This window comes from Corvus brachyrhynchos, unplaced genomic scaffold, assembly GCF_000691975.1.
Source record: "Corvus brachyrhynchos isolate BGI_N302 unplaced genomic scaffold, ASM69197v1 scaffold346, whole genome shotgun sequence".
NCBI lineage: Eukaryota > Metazoa > Chordata > Aves > Passeriformes > Corvidae > Corvus > Corvus brachyrhynchos.
This window is the reverse complement of record NW_008238644.1, coordinates 450,244-475,001: the sequence shown is the minus strand read 5'-3', so window position 1 is coordinate 475,001 and position 24,758 is coordinate 450,244. Positions and strand designations below refer to the sequence as shown.

The 24,758-nt window shown below is 37.4% G+C and overlaps 1 protein-coding gene across 6 annotated transcripts in view; it reads left to right on the top strand.

The window, feature by feature from the left end:
• Nucleotides 1-2,508: 2,508 nt before the first annotated feature.
• The window catches only part of MTMR1 (myotubularin related protein 1), a 36,737-nt gene continuing 14,487 nt past the window's right edge, over nt 2,509-24,758 (top strand). Inside the window, exons 1-15 of one of the 6 annotated variants that reach the window (XM_017737533.1) lie at nt 2,509-2,614; nt 5,150-5,173; nt 7,371-7,421; nt 8,780-8,855; nt 9,689-9,783; nt 9,989-10,096; nt 10,495-10,596; nt 11,298-11,381; nt 11,959-12,108; nt 12,836-13,024; nt 13,511-13,696; nt 16,741-16,947; nt 17,738-17,830; nt 22,775-22,888; nt 24,303-24,479. In XM_017737533.1, coding sequence (XP_017593022.1) covers nt 8,810-8,855; nt 9,689-9,783; nt 9,989-10,096; nt 10,495-10,596; nt 11,298-11,381; nt 11,959-12,108; nt 12,836-13,024; nt 13,511-13,696; nt 16,741-16,947; nt 17,738-17,830; nt 22,775-22,888; nt 24,303-24,479 — 1,551 coding nt within the window. In that variant the 5' untranslated portion in view covers nt 2,509-2,614; nt 5,150-5,173; nt 7,371-7,421; nt 8,780-8,809. Of the gene's footprint in view, nt 2,615-5,149; nt 5,174-7,370; nt 7,425-7,444; nt 7,466-8,779; nt 8,856-9,688; nt 9,784-9,988; nt 10,097-10,494; nt 10,597-11,297; nt 11,382-11,958; nt 12,109-12,835; nt 13,025-13,510; nt 13,697-16,740; nt 16,948-17,737; nt 17,831-22,774; nt 22,889-24,302; nt 24,480-24,758 lie in introns of those variants that run through there. The other 5 variants (XM_008636152.2, XM_017737534.1, XM_008636151.2 and 2 more) reach the window with 5 other exon arrangements.

Here is a 24,758-nt window from a genome sequence, read left to right as displayed (position 1 = left end):
GGCCGCGGGGCTTCGGCCCCGTGGTTTGGGGCAGCGTCCTGCAAACTCGGGCTGAGCCAAACTCGGGCTGAGCCCGTCCGTGGGTTTTGAGATTGTTGCCGATTGGGGTTTTTTTCGTGCGTGTATTTAATGTGCAGAGGTATGACTGTCCCCAGACTGTCCCCCGGTGTGCGGTGTGTCCCGGAGTTCTGTCCGTGTGTCCCTGTGTGTGTGCGGTGTGTTCCCGGTGCGTGTCTGTCGGTGTCTGCGGTGTGTCCCGGTGTCCCGTCTGTCCGTAGGGGAGTGTGGTGCCTCTTCGGTTCCCGGCTGGCCGTGAGTCCGCAGGGTCTCACCAGAGCGGTGCCAGGCCCTGGGTGCCAGGTGGGACCACACCTCCTCCAGCAGCCGCTGGCAGAGACATTCCTTCACTCAGAAGTTTCCAGCTGAAGGCAGACTTCAGAACTGAGTTTAAAAATCCTTAAAGAAGGAGTAGAAATGAACGGAAATCTCACCCTGATGAAAACGAAATAAAAAAGAATATTTAAAATCAGCGCTAGATTCTAGTCTCTGTATTCTCTCATTTTTTCTGTTAGGAAAAACCTGGGGTTTTACATCATTCTAGTGAGGATGGAAGTCAATTGTCCATTTTCTATCATCAGAACATACACCTTTGTATTCCTTATTAATGCACTTTCTTATCCTAATTTTCATCTTCCATTCTTCTGATCTTGCTCTATCCTGGGCCAGTTATAATGTCCATTTGTCATATACTTTATTTGTTTGCTGGTACGATTGTACCAGGCCAGGCTGTGTGTGACTGCAGATGAGACAGAGTGCAAGGGCAGTCAGTGCTGGTGTGTGCCCCACTGGTGCGTGGGGAGAAGGCGTATTGGTGTGACCAGTGTTCTGTGGAGCACTGACACATCCCCCACACTGGTCTCAGGGGATGGTCCTGCATTCATATTCGTTTTCCTGCTGCTATGAGCTCTGTTGATATAGTGATTCCTGGTGAAGATAAGACATAGAAAAATAAATCCTTTTCTTAATTAGCAAGTGAGTGCTTATTTGAAAACAAACTTAGGCAAGCCCTGAAGAGATACACTGGAAATTAAGAGATGTGAGAGAATGAGAAATAAACGAGGTAAGAAAAGAATTACTGTAGGTTTTAGCCCTTGGATTCTTTTGCAAAACTTAAGTGAAGAGTTCTCTAAGTGAATCTGGGTTCGAGTTCAGCACTAACCTGAAAGTTATCTTTGTTGTTCAAGCAGGACTATCATAGATGTGTTTTAGTTGCAAAACAACATTGTGAGATCTAGTCCTGTGTAGATTGTGCAGGTGGGGTGAAAGCTATTAAAATTTATCAGAAAAGTTTTGAAAGATCTTCCATTTCAGGTATGTTGTTGTTGCATGGATCTCTGCCTTATACCTAGTTATACTGGCAGAGTTAATGTAAGGAAGGAGCTCTTGTCCATAGTAATTGGTTATCTAAGGGTGTTACCCCGCCCTCTTAATGTCTGAGGTGTGGTGCACCTGCTGGGTGCTGGCTATGTGTAAGTGTATTCACTTCAGTGTCATGGAACGTTCACAGAATCCAAAGCTAGTTTATGAATTAACTAAAAAAAAAAAAATCAACATTTTCTTTCTGTACTTTACTTCTGAATAAGCATTCAATCTGTAGAAGAGCCCAGCTGAATGGTTTGAAGAAAAGTGGCAGTTATCGAAAATATCAGCTGAGGCTATGGTAACACTCAGGGCACCAGTTCCCTCTGGCATTCCCAGTTTTTACTTGGATACCTGTGTGTTTTGAAGCAGACCTAGTGCACTTCAGACTGTCATTGCTTCTACCTCTCAGTACTGCAGTACTTGTGAGCAGCACTAGTTTAGGGGACTGTTCTCAAACTGCATTACCTGCAATTTAGTGTGGTTCAGATGCTTTAGGGTTCTTGTAAATAGCCTACACCGAACATCATCACTGTGGCATGGGAGAGCCCACATGAAGATTATCCAAGATTTATTTCATGAATTGGAAAAAAATGCAGTTAACTAGAAGTTTTCCTTTAGAAAGCATGTATTTTCAAGGTTTAATATAGAATACAACGTTAGCATCGTTTAATTTTTTTAATACTAGCATGAAGTACTGAGGATTTACAGAATAATCAGGACATATTGATAAGGACAGTATAAGGAGTTTCCTATTACTTGGCCAAACTCATTCCACGGGTGGCTTTAAGAAAAAAGCGTGTGAGTGATAAAAATTACACTGGATAAGGAACATAACATTTTTTAAGTTCCTGGGACCCTAACCTCGCTTTTAACCTCCTGACAGCTCTGTGTCTCTGACATGAACTAGTAAAATTCTTTTTCCTAATTTGATCAGTAAAATAGTTGCATTCTGCCCACAAAGCAACCCAAGTTTTATGATGTTAGTGATCAGTTACAGTGTTGCTTTCTGGGCTTCTCAGTTGCTATGCTGTTCAAAATACACATTTTGAATTACTGCTAAATAACTTGAAATTTCTGATTTTGTAGCCCGACTGGATCCCACGTGGAATGGTGTAAACAGCTGATAGCTGCAACCATTTCGAGTCAGATTTCAGGGTCTGTCCCATCAGAGGGTGTGTCCAGAGACTATAGGGTAAGTGACTTTTGAGGAATGCATTGATTTGTTTTAAGATAAAAGAGTGGGAGATCGGAAAGGTCCTTGCTATGTTGATTAGCAGGTGGTAAGTACTTGAGTGATTGCTGAATGTTTCAGAAGTAAAAACATCTCATTATGTGTAGGAGTCTCTTGAATCTGCTTTGTGTTTTCCTCCGTATTTAGAATAGTGCTGTTGAAGTCTACAGAATAAAAATTAACAGAAAGGTAAAAGGAAAATTTAGAAGTCAGTGTTTTTGAATAAAATGTCAGAAGTGAGTTGTCTTTTTTTGGGTTACTATATAAAATAATTGGTAAAGTAGATTATAGTTACAGGTTGAAATGGTTTCTAGTGTGTGTTATTCAGAGTGCAGAACTGAGTGCCTCAGATTTCACAAAGAATAAATGAATGACTTTGTTACTGTGCAGAGAACATAACTGAGTATCATGTTTCATGGTGTTTCACTGGAGACACTGAATTTAAAATCAAACAAACAAGTCACCTTTTTCATTCCCTCCCAGCAAAATTTTTGTCACTAAGGTAATGAGTGCACAGCATGGTTTACCTGACAGTTCCACTGTGCATTTGTGTCCCTGTTCTTTCACGCTCACTGGCTGTTCGCTCCATGCAGCCACTCAACTCAGCTGTCAAGAATGGAGCATGGGCAGTTTTTCTCCTCTCACAACGAGATAGAAGTTACCCATGTTTCAATTCCCTTTAGAAGCCCAACTTCCTGCTGTCTAGATTCCTTTTTCTTCCTAGATATGTAACAGTTTTATTGTCTTCATACAGAATGGCCAAAGGAAGGTTTTTATCTCTTTTGTTTGTTTTGTTTTAACTAGATTTTAATTCACATATGCTCTGTGATTACAAAGTTTGTTATCTGGAAGTAGCGTATTTTAGATTCAGTGACAACAGGTCAGATTCAGCTTGAGTCTGAGATGAGTCCATAAAATATTTTTGACTGTAGTGTATTTAAAAGTTCAACCTCAACAGAGTTTCACACTATTGGTACAGTCAGCAGCTTGTAAAGAGTAGCTCTCCCATACTACAGCAGCTGAATTGCAAATGCTTGCTCCAGGTCAAGGCCAACATTTTTGGTAAAACGCTGTGGGAAACCTTGCATTACAGCTGTTGGTGTTGTATTTGCCAAGGATTTCATCTTAAAATCCAAGTGTGTAAGCTTGGTGTTCAGTTTATCTCTGAGTTAGAATGCATTCCTCTGGAATAAAGAGCACTGTTTAATTTTGAGTAACTTCCATCTCTATACCAGACTCATCTCAGATATTATTTAACAGGAATAAATCTTTTAAGGCCTAATTAAAATTCTGCTTCAGTCTCTCTCTGAGAAATGAGAGAAAAGGATTTAAGCCTGATGGTTTAAATTAAGAATTTTTGTGGTTAAATTGTATTCGACATCATTGCATTGCTGTGGTTTGAAATCCCATATTTGTATATAACTTGATGGAATTTTTTATGGTTGTTTACTCAGTACCACTAACAGGTTGGGGTTTCTCATTATTACTGTGGAATTCATACATGAAAAGACAATGCCCGTATATAGCTCAGTTTTCCTTTGAGACATCTTTCTCTTTTGATGCACTTTCCTGGGTCTTCATTACCTTTGGTTACCTTGAATTGCTGCATTTAGAGACTATCTTACAACTCAGAACCTTCAGGTCGGGTCAGATGTGCGTGTTTGCTTCTGGAACTGGTCAGGTAGTTCTGTTAGTTTGTGCTGGATTTACCAGGAACTCACTGCTTTATTCTTTCTTTCATCCTTTTTTTACTGTTAAAATTAATATGTTTGCAAAACTAGGTAAATATATCGATTCTTTTATCTAACGGTGTTACTCATGTTACTCTTACATGACTTACCTTACCAGAATGTGATTTAAGGGAAGAGGAGTCAAAGGGGGAAGCAAAGGGGCAGCTAATGGGCTGGTCAGAACTGGAGAGCACTGGGGAAGCTCTAAACCCTGCAGCAACATGATCTCAGTCTGAGTTGAGCTGTGCTCTGTGTGTCTTCTCTGACACATGCTCTGCCTGCAGAGTGTTCTTGAATGAGGGGCTCATATAAATGAAAATTGCTTAGATTGTAGTTGCTGACTACAAACACCTTCAGAAGCTGGGAAGAGTTGTCTTTCTCTGAAAGATCAGGTGGCTCGCCTTCATGGCTGTTAGTGCAGGTTTATTGTCTTCCACCTAGAAGGATTACCAGGCTCTTTCTTCTCTTACAACAATAGCACATTGTAGCAGGATAAAAGGGTGATTACGAATGAATCTATCCAAAGACCTTGGTGTTTGTTACATCGCTAAAATGAAGTGGCTGAGATTTTTTTTTAGACCAAAACAATCCTCCAAATGAAAGTTACTAGTTCTGCATAGTTTCGTTTTGTTCTTTCAAAATCCAGCTATAATTAAAATGTTTGGGAGTAGAGTTCTTTTGAAAATCTGGTGAAATAAGATATAGTGTCTTTAACGAATCAAATCTGTGTGTTTCATTGGATAACATTTTATATTTTAACTAACAGGTGTACAGGAGGCCAGTTATACGGGTAAGATTACCTTTGGCTAGCAGTGAACGGCCTCCTACCTGTGTGTCTCTTGTGCTGTGTGAGATCTTGGTGTGTCAAGCATTCTTCTTTACCTCATTAATGGGTTTTATGAACCAGTCAGACCATTTTGCTATGCAGTGCAACAGCTTCTTTGCCATAGAAATGCTTTATATACATTACAATGTTTTTGTGAGCAATAAAAGTCAATGTGTAAGAGAGCAATATTTTAAAATTATGTTATGAATGTGCAATACTAACTTCAGTTTTATTACATTAATTTTGACAAAATGGATGCTTGCAATTCAGGTTTACATGCTTCAGAGTGCAGAGTACTGTGTTAGCAGCTCTAACATGTCTATGCTAAAGAATACCAGTGGTGAAAGCATTAAGTCTGTGTCTGTCCTATTTAAATAAGTTCCAAATTCATGCTTGCCTTTGTACTTGTTTTACATTAGTTGTTACCAAGCTGTAACAGGATTGAAGGTTATGTTTGAAGTTAGGCACTAGTGCAATGACCTACATCTTTTTAATGATAATTTTGATACTAGAGCTTGCCCATTGTTCACTGAAGATTAAGAAGGGCCTTGTTTTCTTGCCCCTCTCTCTTAGTAACATTTATGGAGTGAGAAGTGATCTGGATAGTGTTTTGACATTGTTCATGAAATGCGTCCAACACTTTTATTCAAACAAAGACCTCTTGTTCAGTCTGAAGCCAAGAGATGAAGTCTGAATGATTTCTTTTTCTCATCCATTGTTTACATATTTTAAAATGATGTGTTTAGTCCAATCATCCAAATCCACAAGTTGATCTTTTTTTTTTCTTTTAAATAGCTAACGCTTCAAATAATTGGTCTGAGTTGAGTAACAAAAACTGGTTTTGTTCAGTTTTTCCCAGTTCTGTGTAAAGGCTTTGATATTTGAATGGTCTGCTCTGCTTCTTTGTCTTTCATATATTTAAAATTCTTTGGTGTATTTGCTCATTGTCCTGCTGGTTTTCTTCCAGAGATCACAATGTCTATTTTTCTTTGATTTCAGAAACAACATAATTATAATCTGAAATTTAAGTAATTTCTGTATAACAGAATTCTAGCCATACCTAAATGTTAGTAGTCCTTTATAACTTGAAAGGGTTTTTTAAGTGCTTACAATTTTTTTAACTCATGTAAAGTTCAAATTATCTGAAGGTATCTGAAGTCCTTCTTCTAAGTTGTTTCTTGAGGGTTCTGTAGAAATCCTGTAAAAAGAGAAATTGACTTTTAACAAACATTTGTAAATTTCGACTGAGGCTGATTTTACAGTCTGACCAAGTGAGAAGTTCTTTGCATTTAAACTGGGAGTAATAGACTGTCATGAGCACAACTTCTCTCCAGTTGTTAAAGAAAGAAGACGGAAGAACATTTTTGGCTGAACATACTAAAACAATTCCTTCAGCTGACCTGATGACATTTGTGCTTCTTTCTGGTGTGCATAAGGACCTTATGTTTATTAAAGAAGTTTAATTAATGTTCAGGATTTGCTGCCAATTGATGCAAAAATCAATTAATGTGAAAATGTGAATTGTTTGCCTATTTTGCTGTGAGTAGTGATTTTAGGTTCTGTGAAGTTACTGGCTGAGTTTCAAGCCACAACATAGAAGTTGCTGGAAAGATACGTTAAACTATAAAGTTGAGAGTTCAGTTACAACATGTTTTACACAGTAAAGCATTTTTAAAGTCTCTAGATACTTCTATTTGGTGTCGACCTGGTTTTTTCTGTGAAAGATTGCATGAGTTTTCCCATAATGCTGCCTTTGCGAGCTGTACTCAATTTCTTCTAGTGATAAGCATGTGGCGTTTTTGAAATTAATTTTCTTCACTGTAAGGTTATTTGTCTTAAAAAGACAGTACATACTTTTATGTTCTTATCTACAGAGCACTGATTCTTTTGTGAAAAAGGGAGTAAATTTTTCGTTTTGTGTTGTGCCAAATAACATTCAAAGGATGGTGCTAATAGCTTGGATTCCTTTCTGTGGAAAGTAGTGTGTGCCAGGAGTGGAAGATTTTGGAAAGCTAAACTGGAGTCGAAGTATATGCTGTCTTTTTAAGGAAATTTTTAAAAAGGGAAACAAAAACTGAGAAGATTCTGTCCTTTCACCTGTTGTTTGCATTTTTTTTGCTGTTACTTCTCTCTTGCTCTACTGCTGCCTCATGCAAAGCAGGAGATTCAGGATGGACACAATGGCTATCATTCTGAAGCAGAACCTGATCAGGTGGCAAGTTTTACTCATCTTTCATTCATTAACTGTGTAGCAAGGTACTATATATTAGTACTCATACAGTGCATACAAATCTTACATTTCTTATTCAAGAGAAGCCCTAGAAAGCATTTAGTGTGTAACTGGTTATGTGATAGGCAGACTTTTCTTGTAAGGTCATGTAGTCTAAAATGTAATGCTGAACATAAGCCCCACATAACAGAGCACATCCATCCTCAGTTTGTAAGCACTGGCTATTTCTCTACACATTGTTTTTTGTGATTGGGTGCTGCATGTAAAATTTCAATAGTTTTCAAGGAAATCTGAAGCCAGAGATCAGCTGAAATATTTTTAGAAATTATTTATTAGTGAGGGCTTGTGGTAGTCTATTTGGAAGCAGACAGATCCTCCCAATTACGTATATGTGGGTCAGAGCTGCAATACAAGGGAAAGGTTCCTTGTTTGCTTAAACAAGTTAGCCCATTGTATTTATTCAGGATGTAAAAAATTGAAACCCTAATATCTCATCATTTTGACCTGAGATCACTTTCACTCGTGGTCCTTAACAGACCCACAAACTGTTTTATGCTGTATTACAATCTTCAGTACATTGTAAATCTTAGCTGCCAGCAAAGGACCCAAAGAATCCATCATGTATCATTCAGCAATGAAGCCATTTACCTCAATGAAAAGTTATGAAACTAACCAGTATTTTGAAATTGCTAATAGTTCTTCTGTTTTTGTTGTTACTTCATTCTTAATCCGACCTTCTGGATCCAAAATTCCTATAGTGAACCTATTACATAACCTGTGGCACTCTCAGTAAGGTATTGATTGAAATAAAGCATTGTGGGGTGCTTCTTGCTATCAAAACCACAAAGTTAAAATGTTAAATAAAGTTTCTGCCATATAATTTTCTCAGATGAAAACAATCAAATATTAAATAAGCAGCATTAGAATTAAAAAAATAATAAGAGCTTGAAAATGTTCTCAAATAGATAAAATACCCCAAATAATACCTGCATTCAGCAAAACACTAACAAAATGTTAATTACTAATTTGGGCTGATCTTATTGTTCATATTTTTGTATGCTATATGTAGCTAGCATGTGAAACTAATTGTTGCATAAATGCTTTGTTACTAATATGTTACTAATGTGTATGTCTGTGTTACATTTTAATACAAAAATTTGTGTTTGGTTGTTTTTTGTTCCTTTCTTTTACTGTGGTACTGTTAGTACAGTTGTGTGATTTAAAAAAGGACACACTTCTTGTGTTTCAGTAATCTGGTAGTAAAAGCACTTTGCATCAAAATATATCGATGTGGTACAGATGGAGACTGAGATTTACTCACGATTTTGGATTTCTGCCAGGCACTGCGGGATGGAAACAAACTAGCACAGATGGAAGAGGCTCCACTTTTTCCTGGAGAATCAATCAAAGTTATCGGTAAGTGTACTACTGAGTGCTGCATTGAATACTATTAAATTGCTAGTTTATTTAAAAACATAATATTATTTCCTTTTGACTTTTGTTATTTAATTTAATGCCACTTTAGATTAACTGATTAGATGTGGATTTCTTTTCTTTGTCTTTTAAATCCAAGTGTTGGCAGGAGAAACCAGATCCAGAGGATGACTTGCTCCATATAGATAATTTCTTTTTTTCCTAAGGACTTTTTGTTCCATAGAGGTGTATGTATTGTACTTCTGCTTGGGGGTGCCAAGAATGTGTCATAGCTTCAAAATTGTAGTATCAAAAAACATGAGGTTGCAGTAAACTTAGTTTCCAGTTCTTAGGGGGATTTATTTCGCTTTGGCTTGTGACAGTGAGCTCTGTGTTAGCAGTGCAGTACTTCACTAGGAAAGAATACCCACAAATAGAAGTGAAAATGAATGTGTGGGCATAGAACTGAATTACTTGGAGGTTGGGTGCATGTGGATCAGTAATTGCCCCTTTGGATGCTCTGTCTTTCGGGTGAGTGTGGGTGCTCTGCACCTCAGGGCAGGGACCAGAGCTGCCTGCAGCTGGGGGTACCTGCAGGGTGTTGGGGACCTGCCTGCCCTTGCTGCAGCCCTGCCCCAGGTGCTGAGGAGCTGCTGAGCAGCAGTGGGGCTAAGGAATTTGATTGCTTTCATTGCTGAGATAAAGACAACTCCGCAAGAATAAGCTTTCCTAAAGAGGTCAAGCATCAAAACCTTGTGAGTTTCAAATGAAAATAGATTGTTATGGAGTAAATGTCTATAACAGTAAAACAAAGCTTTAATTGATCTGTTTTCCAGCTAAGGATGTTATGTATATCTGTCCATTTATGGGAGCAGTCAGTGGTACGCTCACAGTGACGGACTTCAGAATGTTTATCAAAAGTGTTGAGAGGGTAAGACTTCACTATCTATCTGCCTATTGTTTCAGGTAGGAATGTTGCTGAAGTAGATTTCAGAAAGTGACAAATTCAGTGAAGTGTGATGTTTCACAGCAGTCTACTAAACAGGAATTATTGTTGGCTCTAATGAAACACATATGAATAATATTAATTTGTATTTCTTCTAATGTAATAAAATTGTTTTATATACAAATTTCAGGATCCACCTTTTGTTGTTGATGTTCCCCTTGGAGTTATAAGTAGGGTTGAAAAAATTGGAGTACAGAGCCATGGAGACAATTCATGTGGTATAGAAATAGTTTGCAAGGTAAGGCATGGTAGAGATTTTTTAATATTAAAATATTTTCATTTCATTTTTCTATAAGAGGAATCTGCCAGCCCATGTGCTGTTTTTCTGTCTGATCAGTTCCCTGTATTTGAATTGTGCTTCATTTATTTCAATTCCTCTATGATACTTGCAGTCTTAAACACTTCTGCATTTTGTCTCAAGGGTGAATTCAAAGAAAAAGTGGCTATTTTTATATCAAGCATCTCTAATGACACTCCTAGTTACCTCATATGAATGCTTACAGAACTCTGTTCTCTTGGGGGTTAGATGATGTCAGTGACTTTGTGTTCCATATATGCCTTCCTTCAAATGTCTTATATTTGCTTTTTCTTTTTTTTAATTTATCATAGAGTAAAACTGTAACTTATTTTTGACAGGATATGAGAAATTTGCGGCTGGCCTATAAACAGGAAGAGCAGAACAGATTGGAGATCTTTGAAAACCTTGTAACACGTGCATTTCCTGTTTCTAATGGACTGGTAAGTCTTAAGATGGAGAGGAGGCTGTCACTGGCTCTCCTCTTTTGGGAAAGTGTAGGGGAGGAAATACAAGGGCTTTATAACAAACTTTGAAGTGTTGATTCATAAAATCTGTTGCAGAGCAGGCAGGCCATTCTGACCCTGGGTGCTTTTTGTATTAATTCATCAAACACTGCTGTGTCCTGCTATTGAAGTTAATTTATAAATAACCCTTGAGATCTAGATTTGCCTAATGTTGCTGATTAAAAATATGTATGTATTGACTCTTACTTTCTGCAGTAGGTAATTTAATATAGAAGTTCTGTCTAGTACAACAAATAGGTACAATTAATCTTGTTATTAGTTAGCTGCAGAATTCTGTTTCCATTTGCCTGGGTGGGTAAGGAACTGGTCAGGAGTAGGAAACCAATTTTCTCATCTTGGCATTGCCATTGGTGTGTTGTGTGATCAGAGGCAAGTAACTTGAACTTTCTGTTTCCTGTCTTGGTTTTGTTAATTTTAAACTCATACTTAATGGAGAAAACTATTTTTAATCCTCTTTCTAGCTCAGTGTTTTCCAGTCTTGACTGACGGTGTTATGTCTGCTGTTCCAAGAGTTTTATAAGTGTTAGATTTGAAATACTGGAGTGTTCACTGTTTGGAGCTTGTTGTGCATACAACCTGTCAGGCAGTAATTTATGATTTTGTTTTGTTGTCTTTAGCCTCTTTTTGCATTCAGCTATAAAGAAAAGTTTGCAGTTAATGGCTGGAAAGTGTATGATCCAATGGCAGAATATAAGAGGCAGGTAAGTTATAGAAGTACTTGGTGTGGTTTTTTTTCTCCATCTCTCCCAGAGCCATTTAAACAAGGAAAAAATGTTACAGAAAACTCATCATTTTCAGCTCTTGCTACATGGACTAACTGCCTGCATCTCATGTTTGGGTAATAAAATGCAAGTGGCCTGAGTTTGAGTGCATTGAGCACCTGCTAAAGTTGATGGAGGTACAGGTGCTGAGTACTTGAGCAAATTGGTCTAACTTAACATGGTTCTGAAATCCACATTTTTCAAGTGCTGTTTCTACAAAATACAGGCTTTATAAAAAATTGAATTTGAGTAAGCAGCATTAAACAGAAGACTGACTGTTGTTTGTAATTTTAAATCTACATTTTCCATATGGTTATTTTCCATATCAGTTTAGTAGGAAAGACTTCCATTGGTTTATGATTCAGCATGAATACCTAAGTTTTTAACTTATTTAAAAGAAAACGTGGGCATGCCTTTTTTTAAAAAGGATGCAGGACATAAAATTTTTCATTGCCCGAAACTCAGATATGTAAAGGCCTAACCTGAAAAATGCTAAACTGTTTTTACTTTCATACAGGGCTTGCCCAATGAGAGCTGGAAAATATCAAAAATTAACAGCACCTATGAGCTTTGTGATACGTACCCTGCTGTTCTTGTTGTGCCAACCAGTGTAAAGGACGATGACCTCTCAAAAGTGGCAGCATTTAGAGCAAAAGGGAGAGTTCCTGTAAGTGAAACTTGTACAAGAGGATATAAGTGCTTCTGAAATTTGTAGCTTACAAGAAATTATTAGTGTTGTTTTAGGCTTTATTTTTTAAATAACAGTGGGATGGCTTCCTTCCTGAGATGGGGTGGGGGGCAAAGAAAGAAGAATTAGGCTCAATGGGTTTAGAACTGAAGAGAGCAGCTCAAGTGTGAGTTTAATTGTGCAATTATTGTGTCATGTAGTAAGTTTTTTGTTTAGAGTTAGCACTTCTAGGCCACAGTGGTGTCTGATGCTCTGGCATGTATTAGCTTGATTTGGAGTAGAATGTGTCATAGCCATAGTGCTTTGCTTGAGATTAGACAAGGTAGCATTAGAACCCCTGTAAATATGGTAGATGGTGTTGGTTATCATGCTTAGCAAGGTAGTGTACAGGTCCATAGCCTTCCACATGGAAGCAGTTTCTCTTCTTCCACTGCCCTTCTTTTTCCAGTTTGAAAGATACAGGCTAAGTTGCTATTAGAAATAAAAGCTGAGATGTTTAGAATCACTCTGTACTCCAGCCTCAGATTTGGGATGAGCAGTCAGTGCTAGTGTGCTGTCAATATGCTTTTGCATCGGCCTGTCCTTAAACTTGCATTTGTTGATTTGCCAGGAAATAATGCCAAATAGGCATGTGATTGTCTAGTTGTTCTCTGGCCTGCTGCTTTTATAGTAGTATAGTAAATTAAATAGTATTCTCTTATTCCAGGTGTTATCCTGGATTCATCCTGAGAGCCAAGCAACAATAACACGATGCAGCCAGCCATCAGTTGGCCCAAATGATAAGCGTTGCAAAGAAGATGAAAAATATTTGCAGACAATAATGGATGCCAATGCTCAGTCACATAAACTTATCATCTTTGATGCCAGGCAGAATAGTGTTGCAGATACAAACAAGGTAGGTTGGTATCATAACTAGCATTAGTTCATCAGCCTTATTACAAGGCTGAAGCTTGAGCCAGATACCAGGATATGGAGAACCTGATGTTGAAAAGAGATAAGAAAGGGTCCCTAAAGAGGGCAGGGGAAGGAAGGTAAGTTGCTTGTAGCATTTTGGAAAGGCTGGCAGGAATCAAAGGCAGCATGAAGATATAGCTGAGAAATCATGCAGTAAAGCTCACAGAAGATCAAAGCTTTCATCAGTAATAAGGGGAAGGTGTATGGATGGATTATCAAATGTAGCCTGTTCAATTAGAATTTCTTTCACCTAAAAAAACACCCTCTAGTTTTTTTAGAAAAACAAAAGCCAAAAATATGTTTTTATTAGGGCTAAAATAATCCGTTCTCTCAGAAAATGCTGAAGCTTGAGCAAAATAATTCTCTCTGTCCCTGAAGTCCTATACGTGTTCTTCTCATTGTCTGTTTTTTGCCTTTTGAATGACAGGCTAAAGGTGGAGGATATGAAAGTGAAAGTGCCTACCCAAATGCAGAGCTGGTCTTTCTGGAGATTCACAATATACATGTAATGAGAGAATCCCTGCGGAAACTTAAAGAAATAGTTTATCCTACTATTGATGAGACTCGGTGGCTGTCAAACGTGGACTCTACACATTGGCTGGAATATATAAGGGTAAAATGTTTTTGATGTGAAAAATCAGTTACTTTTTTAAACCATATTTTTAACTTGCACTTCAGAAAATATTGCCAAAAAAATGTTGAAACTCAAGCATGTTGCTTTAATCAGGATAATCTTGTGAAAAAGTTTTATTTTTAAATAGTCACTTAGAACACAGCATTTTAAGCATTCCATAATAACTTTGTATGTCCAGTTTTAGGTACTGGCAGACAGTGAGTTAATTCCCAATAGCACAGTATCGTATTTACTGCTGGACACTGTTTTATTTTCTTGGGAAGGAATGTTAGTGAGCAGTCTAGGGTTATCCCTCTTGTTTGGAAGAATGCCCTGGGAACTTCAGATTATATTTGAGCCACTGCCAAAAGGGCTTGACTGTGAATTCTGCAGTCCTTCTCATCCTTCCCTCCTTCAGTGCAATGTTACTGTTCTTGTGATGGGCACCTACATTTTCATGGGCTGTTTGTAGTCAGTGATCTATCAGGTTATCATCTGCCCTATTTAACATAATATTAAAATAAGTCACTACCACACTCAGTTTTACAGTCAGTTTCACTAACCTTTGAAATTATTTTAGAGTAGATTATTTCATTACCACATTCAATCCGCTGTTTATGATTAATGTGGATGGAGTGTAATTTGTTTTATTAGCAGCTGGCTCAAATGTCATGCAAAACATGTTTGGGGTCGTTGATTAGTTTGACTGTCTGTTCAGCAGTGCCAGCTGACAACTGCAGCAGAGCCAGTAGAGGGAGCAAACATGAAATTAAGAGTCATATTTAATGATATTTTGGGAACAGTTTAATTTTCTTCTTTTCTTGAATTTGAACTATTTGAAACAGCTTTGGGAATCTTAGTATCTGGAAACTTTTCTTACCACCCTGGCATTAAATACAGTAGTCTATTGTGTGCCCATGGTCACCTTTCATTGCTGCTGACTCTGGTGAGGTTATTGGATTAGGCAGTGTCAGGAGTGAACTTTGATACCACTGTCAGACAGGCAACAATAGCACAGCAATTGGAAATTTCATTTAAATTATTTTAAAGAGTTGACACATGTGTGACATTATTCATTAATCTGTCCCTTACATGCTGCTTCACATTAATGGTACTGACAGCAGAAACTGCAGGCTGATTTCTTAAAAGCTGCCATTATTGTGTTACTGTGTTGATAGTAACTTTCTGAGATTTTTTCCAAGAATTCCTTGCCTTTTGACTTGGCTTGTAATAGCATTAACAATCTACAGCTTTACTCTTAACACATCTGCTGATTTCTGGGCTCAGACCAGTGTGGCTGTGTCCCAGTTTAATGCAATGCATTACTGGAAACTCGCCTTCCAACCCCTGGCACCCACAGCGCTTCAGAGATGGTCCAGGAGTGTCTGTGAAGGCACCAGTAACTCTCTGTGTATGAAGGTAGGAGTAGCAACGTGGGTCACTTGGTGCTTATTGCACACCCAGGATATCTTCTGTCTGAGCGTAGAACTTGCACTATTAACTGTTTTTCAGTTCTTGTTTTTTAAGCCAATCCAAAGCCAGTTATTCATGAAGAGCCCTAACTGAAATACTGTGATGGTTACTAAGTTTTGGAACATCTGTAAAGAGTAATAAATTTGTAGAGGAAGCTGTTTTCTAAAGGCTGTTGTCCAAAGTGGAATAAAGTGCTTCACATACTCCACAGATACTTGCTGAATTAATAGTAAATGTGTTTTCTGTCTCCCATTCTCTGCTCATTTCCTGTACCTGTTCTGTTATTCCCAGCCGTTTTCCTTCAGAGGCATCTGTGTTCTCTTTAGAGCAAGCTATTGCGTACCTGTATGTTAAATAATAAATAAATTCGTTTTCTGCTTTTATTGAAGACCAAACTGTTTTTCTATTTAGTGCAGTAGAGATTTCTAACTGAAATAATTGGCAATTAACTAGTTCAGACCACGAACTCGGCTCTCTCATAGGCACTTTTGTATTATTTCTTGATATTTCCACCCTGGCATCCTTCAATTCTACCATAAAAGATATGCTCAATGAAAGATAGAATCAATGGAAATTGTCTCTAAAACATGGTTCTTGGAAGAGGTTTGAAGACTGGTCTTGTGCACAGCTTCTCCAGCAGATGCTCGCTTTCCTACTTCCCAGAAGATGTTTTTACATGCCTGGGAAGTGAAAAGTGCAAATATTTTGCAAGATTACATTTTCTGATGTTGGAATGCAGAATAGGAATTCTTCTGTGGTCCCATTTCTAGTGGTTGTTTTTTTCCCCCACATATTTTTCAGTGCCATGAGAGGTCATGTTAGAGACAAGTCTTCACAGGAGAGAGTTTATTTAAGTTTCTAAAAAGCTAGAGGGTGGCATTAGGGAACAAAATAGGTGTGGTTTTGAGTGGGGACAAGAGTAGCAAGTTCACACAGGTGATCTCAGTCCTGTGCCATCTCTGTCCTGTCCTCTCCTGCATTGCTCCCAAATCCAGGCTATTGATGGTCAGCTCAGAAGCTGAATGCAGTGTATACTGCATGCACCAACAAATCAGAACAGGCTCCCAGCCAGGGTTTTCTGGGTTTGTTTGGGTTGTGTTTTGATATAGATTAGCTGGATGATTTGTCCCTTTCTCTGAACTCGGTAGTTTCAGTTGAACTGAAAATGGAGCAAGAAAGAGTGATTGATTAATGTGAAATGAGCTTTGAAAACCTCAAACTTTCAGCCTTTGGAATAGATTACAGTATTTGTGTCTTTTCATCATAATACATCAGAATATCAATTAATTTAGAGAAGGGATTCCCAGGTTCATTTGTTATGTGCTGCTGATAATGGAGAGCTGGTAAGAACTCCGTCCTGGACAACAGAGTGCACGCAGTTTTTGTACCTCTAGGAATATACAGACCACCATTTGGAAACCTCTCATTTAAAGCATTCTCATCAGGATGATTATGTAATTAATCTGAAATTTTAGAACGTAATGACTTTAAAAGTATAAAATTAGAACTTTTTTTTTTTTGTAGAGTTTTGGATAGTATTTAATACTCTTGTTTCTTCATTTTTGTTTAAGATGCTTCTTGCTGGAGCAGTACGAATTGCAGATAAAATTGAATCTGGTAAAACCTCTGTAGTGGTGCACTGCAGTGATGGCTGGGATCGAACTGCACAGCTCACTGCACTGGCCATGCTTATGCTGGACAGCTATTACAGAACCATCAAGGGCTTTGAAGTTCTTGTAGAGAAAGAATGGATAAGTTTTGGACATCGATTTGCAATGGTAAGCTGGAAAATTTAGTGTGCAGTTTGTCACCTTCAGGGCTTTTACTTTGAATAGGACATTTTCTCACAGTACTCTGCTGCATTTTAGTTATTGTCTCTGGTGTGCTTTTAATGGTCTGAGTGTGTCAGAGAATTGTGACCTGTTCATTTTTAACAGGAAACCTCTATGTGGCATATAATATAAAGTAAATAAAAATGAAATGGTTTGAATGCAGTGGAGAGAAAAAGTCATGTGGCTTTTTTATGAGAATGAGGGATTGTAACTTATGTTACGGAGCTTATGAATGGAGAACCAAGAAAAACAATTAAGGTACTAAAGTGTAAAATGGCTGGAATTATTACTCTGATTTAAGGTTGAAGTGTTTATTTAACACATGGGCTAATGGGGAATTAGAATAAATTGTTATGACATTCTGTGGGCTCTGACTCTTAAGATGGTTTAGTAGAAATGGCATGTAGTTATGACAGGTGGAGATGGAATAACCATTTTTCCAGTTCAGTCTTAAATAAATTCCTACCAGTTTCACTCACTGGTAGAAATCAGTGGCTGTGCAGTAGAAGATGGGGAAACAACTGGAAGAGCTTTCCAGCTCTGCTCAAAAGTGAAGGCATGTCCATAAGTGAATATTGGGATGCATTTTTAGTAGTTGAAAAGTGCAAGTTAACATTATGGAAGACTTGCTTGTCTTGTTCACTACTGGAACATATTTAAGAGTTCCTGAGCTTCGCAGTGTTGGGATGGTACTGCAGACACACCAGACTGAAATGCAGTGTGCTCTGACTTCCAGCGAGTGGGACATGGAGATGATGATCATGCGGATGCTGACAGATCTCCCATTTTCCTTCAGTTCATTGATTGTGTTTGGCAAATGACAAAGCAGGTAAGATGCTGAAGAGTGTATTTCTATGAGGTATCAGTCTTTGACTTGGAAACATAATTTGTGTAGGAGAACACATTCCTTTACAGAGCAGTAGCTTGTTTACCTGGAGTTAGTTGCTCTGTTGCTGCACTGTGCACACAGAGGGAAACTTCGACTCAAAGTGAGGTACAAGGAGCTAGAGATTTTGTCTTGAAACCAAAATACCTGCAGTTTTTTATTTGTTTAAAATAGGCTTACAAAGGGTTTGCTGTTTACATAAATAAGAGTTATTGATGAGATAAATGATTTGTGTTGCATGTTCACTGGTGGAGTAGATGTTCATGTGGATTTATATTGCCCTTAAGAAACAGCAAAAATCTGGGCTGATTGTGAGCTGAGGTTAGTAGAAAGTTCTTTTATATATGTCTCAGATGTTAACATTTTTATCTTTATGTATACAGGACAGCATTTATACCAAACAAGCCTATTCTCTGATAAGTTTTCTTACTTCCATCACTGCTCTTAGCTCTAGCTCAGGGGAGATCTTTAAAATTAGTGATCAATAAGTACCAAAATATTCATCTTCTCATTTTTGTTCTGAAATGTTAAATTATTGAATGGAGTTAGTCTTCATTTTCCTTATTTGTGCCTCCATGAGCAAAACCTCAAGGTTTTTCTGAGCTTTTATATTGCAATTCTTTAATGGGGTAATTGAAATAGGTTGTCCACATGAAGGCTTTATTTCCAAGTGATTTAGCAGTTCTTGGTGCTTGACTCCTTTTTTTTTTTTTTTTTTTTTTCTTCTTTCCCCTCTCTCTTTTCTTTTTTCTTCTTTCCTTTTTTTTCCTCCTTGATCTGTGCTTTTATGGTAAAAGCTGTTAAACTGAAGTCTGTCTAGTATGTGATTTGTTTTGAAGGGAGGAGGATAACAGTTTGGTTCCATATGATCCTAGCACTCCCAGATCTCTTACCTTGTTCTGAGCATGGTTCTTAAAAACTTACATCATAGTTGCCAAAACTTGTATTCAAAACAGTCATCTTTGGTGCTTTACGAAAGTTCCCTGCTGTTGTACTGGGCCCTTGTCCAGGGGGTCTTGTAGACTTTCTCTTTCTGTGTATCTATATTTCAACATTAACATGCTATTTAGTATGGCTGGAGAAAATAAATGAAAAAATCTGTCCCTCTTTCAGAGGAAAGCTAATAACAATAGCAAAGAGAAGCAGTTCTAAACACCTGGTAGGAACAAAAGTCCTCTGGGGAGATCCTTAACTGAGAGCAGCCTCTTCTATTTTTGTGATCTCCCTTGCTGCCTCCTATTTCTTGCTATAAACAGTTTAGTTCCCTCTAGTTTAAAAAACAGAAAGGGATGAGGGCAGAGGGGGAATCTATGAAACATTTTGCCAATACCACATTCAAAACCTGGATCCAGAAATTGTTCTGAAATTCGTGAACAGCACTGATATTGAAAAATCATTAATGTTGCACAGGAAAAAAAATAGAAAAAGTTGTTCTTGAACAGTTCTTGCCCACTTATTTCTATTTTTCAGTTGACTTGAACGCTTAGAGGATAGATGTGGAGACTGTGATTATATTGACACAGACCTTTGAAAAACAGGATTCCCTTTTACCGTTGCGCAGATCACTTGCTCATAAAACACTGATAGTTCTGTGCCTTACAGTTCATGGTAAACATATGTGAAATGTTCCAAAGCTCAAATGAGTGTTAATGACCTCAGGAGGGTGTAAGGGCTCTGGTTTGGACATGGGCTAAAAGCAAGCAAATAGGCTCTTTTGGGGTCTTAAGAGTTATATTCTTAAAATAGTCACCTTAAAACAGTGAGAGAATCTCTTAACTTCCCACTAAGATACAAATTTCCAGATAGCTTCAGGCAATGAAATTTAGTCCTTCACAGCCTAATATTTTCCCTTGGGTTTATGGTCTTCATGACACACAAATATAATAACAGAGAACTTGAGAGAAGTACATTGACATCAGATTTTAATAAAAAACATACGGTGAACTGATTTCCCTCCTCTTTTAGTAAATTCTGGTGATACTGAGTAGCAGATGTCAAATTGGAAAGACCACATGTGAGCTGATGAAATACTGATGCCTGGTGAAAATGAAACAGAACTGTAAAATTTGCATGTAGCACTGCAGTTTAACTTCCTACCTTTCATGCACAGAACCCTCACAGGAGGAAGGTCTGTTTAAAGTCAGCTGAAAGTTTCATCCTGTTTGTTACTTGGTGTCAGCTGTTGCTGGAGGTGCATTTTTCACTGCATTCAGCAGTGCACTGTTCCTCTGTCTAGGGTTCAGTAAACCATTATTGTCCATTGCACAGTTGTTTGTGCCAAGTGCTTCAATGTTAAATGTTACTGTAGTACAGAACGAGTTCATTGATTAAAAAGCAAGTGTATTTTGAATGTCTCTGAATCACATGCCACTTGTCATCATCAGACTTAAACAAGATAATTTCTTTTTTTAAATGCTGCTTTAAAAAACCCCCAACAACTCCAGCAGCAACAAGTGGGAGATTTTAATGACCCATGTGTTTTCTCACAATTAGTGGATTTGACAAGAAGTATATTTTCATTTGGGGAATTTTTCCACCTGAATTTTCAAGCAGACGCTAATAGGCTGGGAACTACAGAGGAAGGCATTTTTAGGTCAGTGATTTTTCAGCAGCAGTAATAGAAGCTTTACAGTCTTGATACATCAGCTCCAACAGTACAACTGTTGTATCCAAAGACAGGGTTTCAATGAAGTGCTATCACTTATTAATAAACTAGTTGGAGTGCAACCACTGATGTATGGAATTTTGAATATGCTTCACTAGATTAGAATAGTGGCCATGTCAGCATCCTTCTGATTAGTATGGACCTGTCACAACACACAACCCTGATGTGACAAGGCTCATTAAATGCTTTCAGTTAAAGAGAGTCCCTTTAGGAGATGCTTTGTCTTCAAAGTTTTTTCCAAATATCATTTTGATGCTTTGCAAATTATTTTTGCTCTCTGTATCTGGTTGCTGCTTTGAGCTGGACACAGCAGGCTGAGGTCAGAGACCCACTGAATTTTCCCCTGACTTGGTTCAGCATACCTGCTTGTCAAGTTCTGTTCATACTTCCTTAAAGTAATAGCTGTGTTTTTAACATCATTGTTTTGTAATTAAGTTTTGGCACGATTTCCTAGAGAGAAGGAAGTTCAAAAGTACTAACTTAGGAACATGACAGAAAAAGAGATTTTGATAATCTTAATTTCCTCTATGCCTTATGAAAAGAAATGGTGAGAAGGCTGAAAACAGCCCTTGATTTGTGAGAGAAGCCCCAGTGTGAGCACACTGTGCTGGTGAACAGTGCACAGTCTGTAGCAGAGTAATAAGAAGGTTCCCATTCATTTTCTGTTTCATGATGCTGATAATCTCCTTACTCAAAATTTTCAGTCAAAAGTTGGTATGTATTAACTTGAGAAGTCTTGGAAAGAGAATGTTTTTACAATGTTTGACTTAGCTCAATATTCTTTTTATAGAACATTGTTTAAAACTTAGATCTTTCTGGATTTAATACAAGCACACCCATTGTGTGTTATTCAGCTCTTTACTTTCAACATGAATAAACATTTGCCCTTCATAAATCACAGCTGACACTGAAGAGGAATTTCTGGATCAGCTAGTTCACCCACAGTCCCAATTGCTGTGTTACTCCTCCTAACTGTAGGAGTCATCTTTATTTTAAGTAGCTCTTGAATACGCCAAAGTATTCAGTGTTCTTTAGTGGCACAAAGCAGAAGCCAGTCCTCCGCCTTCTACATATGTGAAATACTCACTTAAGATTTCTCCACATAACAGGAAATTCTGCCTTATAAATCTAAAACTTTGCAGTTTAGACTCCTGTGAATATGTATGCTTTCAGAGGGAGTGCACAAAGTTTGTTTCATTTGTCCTGAATATTATTCTCTTATAACATGCTCTTTATTGTTAATGAGAGAAATGCTTCCTTAAGTCTTCTCAATTTTTTATTCTTCTAAATGTCTATCATTCCATGTCTGTATTTGCTACCCTTGTCATACTGAACACAAAGTTATTTTGACACATCAAGCAGTTGCCATATGTAGTTCTACTGTGGTATTTGACTGAAGAAGGACTTTTTCCATCTGAATGGGCAGCAGCCCTTGGAGTTTGCAGTACTTCTTCCTTTATGGATTTTTAGAGCACTACAGATTAGGAGAAACATTTTCAGATTTCTGACTGATTTTCTTAGAATATATCAGGTAACCTCTGCTTGTGAACAAAATACCTAATGGTCCTCAGGGGAATAACAGTTCTTTCATTTCAGATGTACAGGATTGACTTTCCCATACAGAAGAAGAGGGATTAAAGGCTTATTGTATATAGCTGATGGTAAACTCAGGGGGTGTAATGGAGAAAAGTAACTTCGTTGAGTAGAAAGTGAAAGAAAAATTTTTTTATATATGTTAAGCACAATGTATGTGCAGTAGTCTTTATTATTGAATTCCTTGCATGTTGAAATAGGAAATAAAACTCTTAAATGCCATTATCTTATTTTTTCTTTTTTTTTTCCCCCAAATGTTTTCTTGTCCTGTAATAAGATATAAAGCGTATGTTTAAGAGGGTTCAGGGTAGAGCAAAATACTGTTAGAGCTTCTTAAAATGGATTGCTTTGTATCACCAGTTTCACATCAGCTAATGTTTGTATTCTGGTATACTTGGATAATGAATGCAAAGTATAGCTCTGAGAAGTATTGGTAAAGAAGTACGTAGGTGAAATGCATTATTGAAGTGGGAGTTACTGAAATTGCTGAGTTTTCCTGAAAATAATCCCTAAATAGGAAAAAAAATCTTACCTGAATTATTTGGTTATTTCCTATGTCTGACTTTCTTCCTTTCTACTCTGCTTAAAACAAAATTCACAGTAATTTTACAATTTTTTTTTAATATCAGTTTCCTGCAGCCTTTGAATTCAACGAGCTATTTCTGATCACCATTCTGGATCACCTTTACAGCTGTCTCTTTGGGACTTTCTTATGCAACTGTGAAAAAGAGAGATTAAAAGAGGTAAATAATTTGTATAATGCAGATTCTTGGTTTTCTGATTTTATATGAAAATGCTTAGAAAATGACCTAAGAACACTTGAGCTGTGTTTTTGGATACTTTTGTCACATAGTCTTAAAAAACAATGCAGACATTACATTTCATGGTATGAGAAATATATACTGAGTGCCCTGCTGTTATGTGAGGTGGTACTTAGGTGTCTTTAGTTGTCATCTGTTTGGGGGGTTGGGGGTTTTAGTAAGTCCTCTTGTATATGTTTTTAGCCAAAATACAAAATTTTAAATAATACTAATTATCAAATTATATTAGCATTTCTATTACTATTTCCAGAGGAGCGCCTATGGATGACTTGGCAGGTTACTATGGGATATAACTGGATGGAACTTGTGGTTGAGGACTACAGAAATTTAAATTAACTAAATGAATGAAGTTAGGACTCAATGAAATATGTGTTTGTGAAAAAAAAAAAATTAAAGTTCGTTAATATTCCAAGTACACTTTTGCTTACTTTTGGCTTTGTTGTTTTTACTACCTCATATTTTTAGAGCAAGTTACAATTCCTTGTGATATTTAGTTTTGCTTTTTTTTTTTTTTTTTTTTTTGGTTTGTCTCTACTACTTCTGTAGGGGAAAAGTTGCATGTAAATACCACAAGATGGAGCTGAATAACATGTTCTCAGCAAATGCAGGGTTTCCAGACAGCTTTCTTTCATAAATAAATAGTCAGATGCAATTCTCAATAAAGAAATGCAATTTAAGACACAGCGGTAGTAGAAACACATGCTTTACAAGACTGAAGGAGTTTAAAATTGCAAGATGAATCTGATGTAAGTTCAGATTTCCAGTCTTTGATCTAATCATTATTATGCTGATTAAATTTAGAGTAATGCAACTTTCAGAAGTGCAAGTAAAGGTACAAATAGTCAATTCAAAGCATAATATCAATTATTTGTTAGGAGCAAATAGTGTGAGTGGGAAAATTGAATAATTATTTTTCACAGACGCTATTTTGGATCTTCCAAACTCCCTATCTCTTTACTGATATTCTTGTTAAAGCTAATTTTTTTAGTTTAGTTGGTCAGTGTGTAACCACGTATTTAAGTAGCTGTATATATTGCTGTAAATTATGAGCAGTACAAGTTGCTTTTGCTCAACTAGACCTTAGTGTCTCTGAAAATAATATGCCTAAATCTCCTTTTTCCATTAGCCTTGGACCAAAACAAGTGTTCAGATGTTTTGCTAAATTTTTAAGGCTGTTTAATGATCAGCTATCAGAAGTGTTCTCAGACTGCATGTAATTTTCTAGCAGATAAGGTAAATTTCACAGACAGAATTAGTGACACGTAGATACTAACATCATAGATTAAGATTTTGCAGTCCATGTCATTAATTATTTTAACTTTTTTTTTTCAATCAGGAGGTGAGCACAAAGACTGTATCTCTGTGGTCCTACATAAACAGCCAGTTAGAGGAGTTCACAAATCCCTTCTATGTAAACTATGAAAACCATGTGCTGTATCCTGTTGCCAGTCTGAACCATTTGGAACTCTGGGTGAACTACTACGTCAGGTGGAACCCGAGGATGCGGCCTCAGGTAAGAGCTTTCACATGTCTTCAGTGCTTTGGTGAAGGTCACAGAGATTAAGAGAAATTACTATTTTTCCTAGTGTCAAATGCAGCCTTTAATTCAAAAGTGCTCATCTGTTGCACGTATTTCAGCTGTCAGGGGAAAGGGTGTTTGTCTTGAAGATGATGCAGGATGTGTTCAAACTTGGAAAAAGGATGTTTTCCTTAAAGTCACCCGCAGACTAGGGAGTTATAGTATCACTGTATTGGTTTGTAAAGATTCACGGTCTTTTTTTGTCAGAAGATT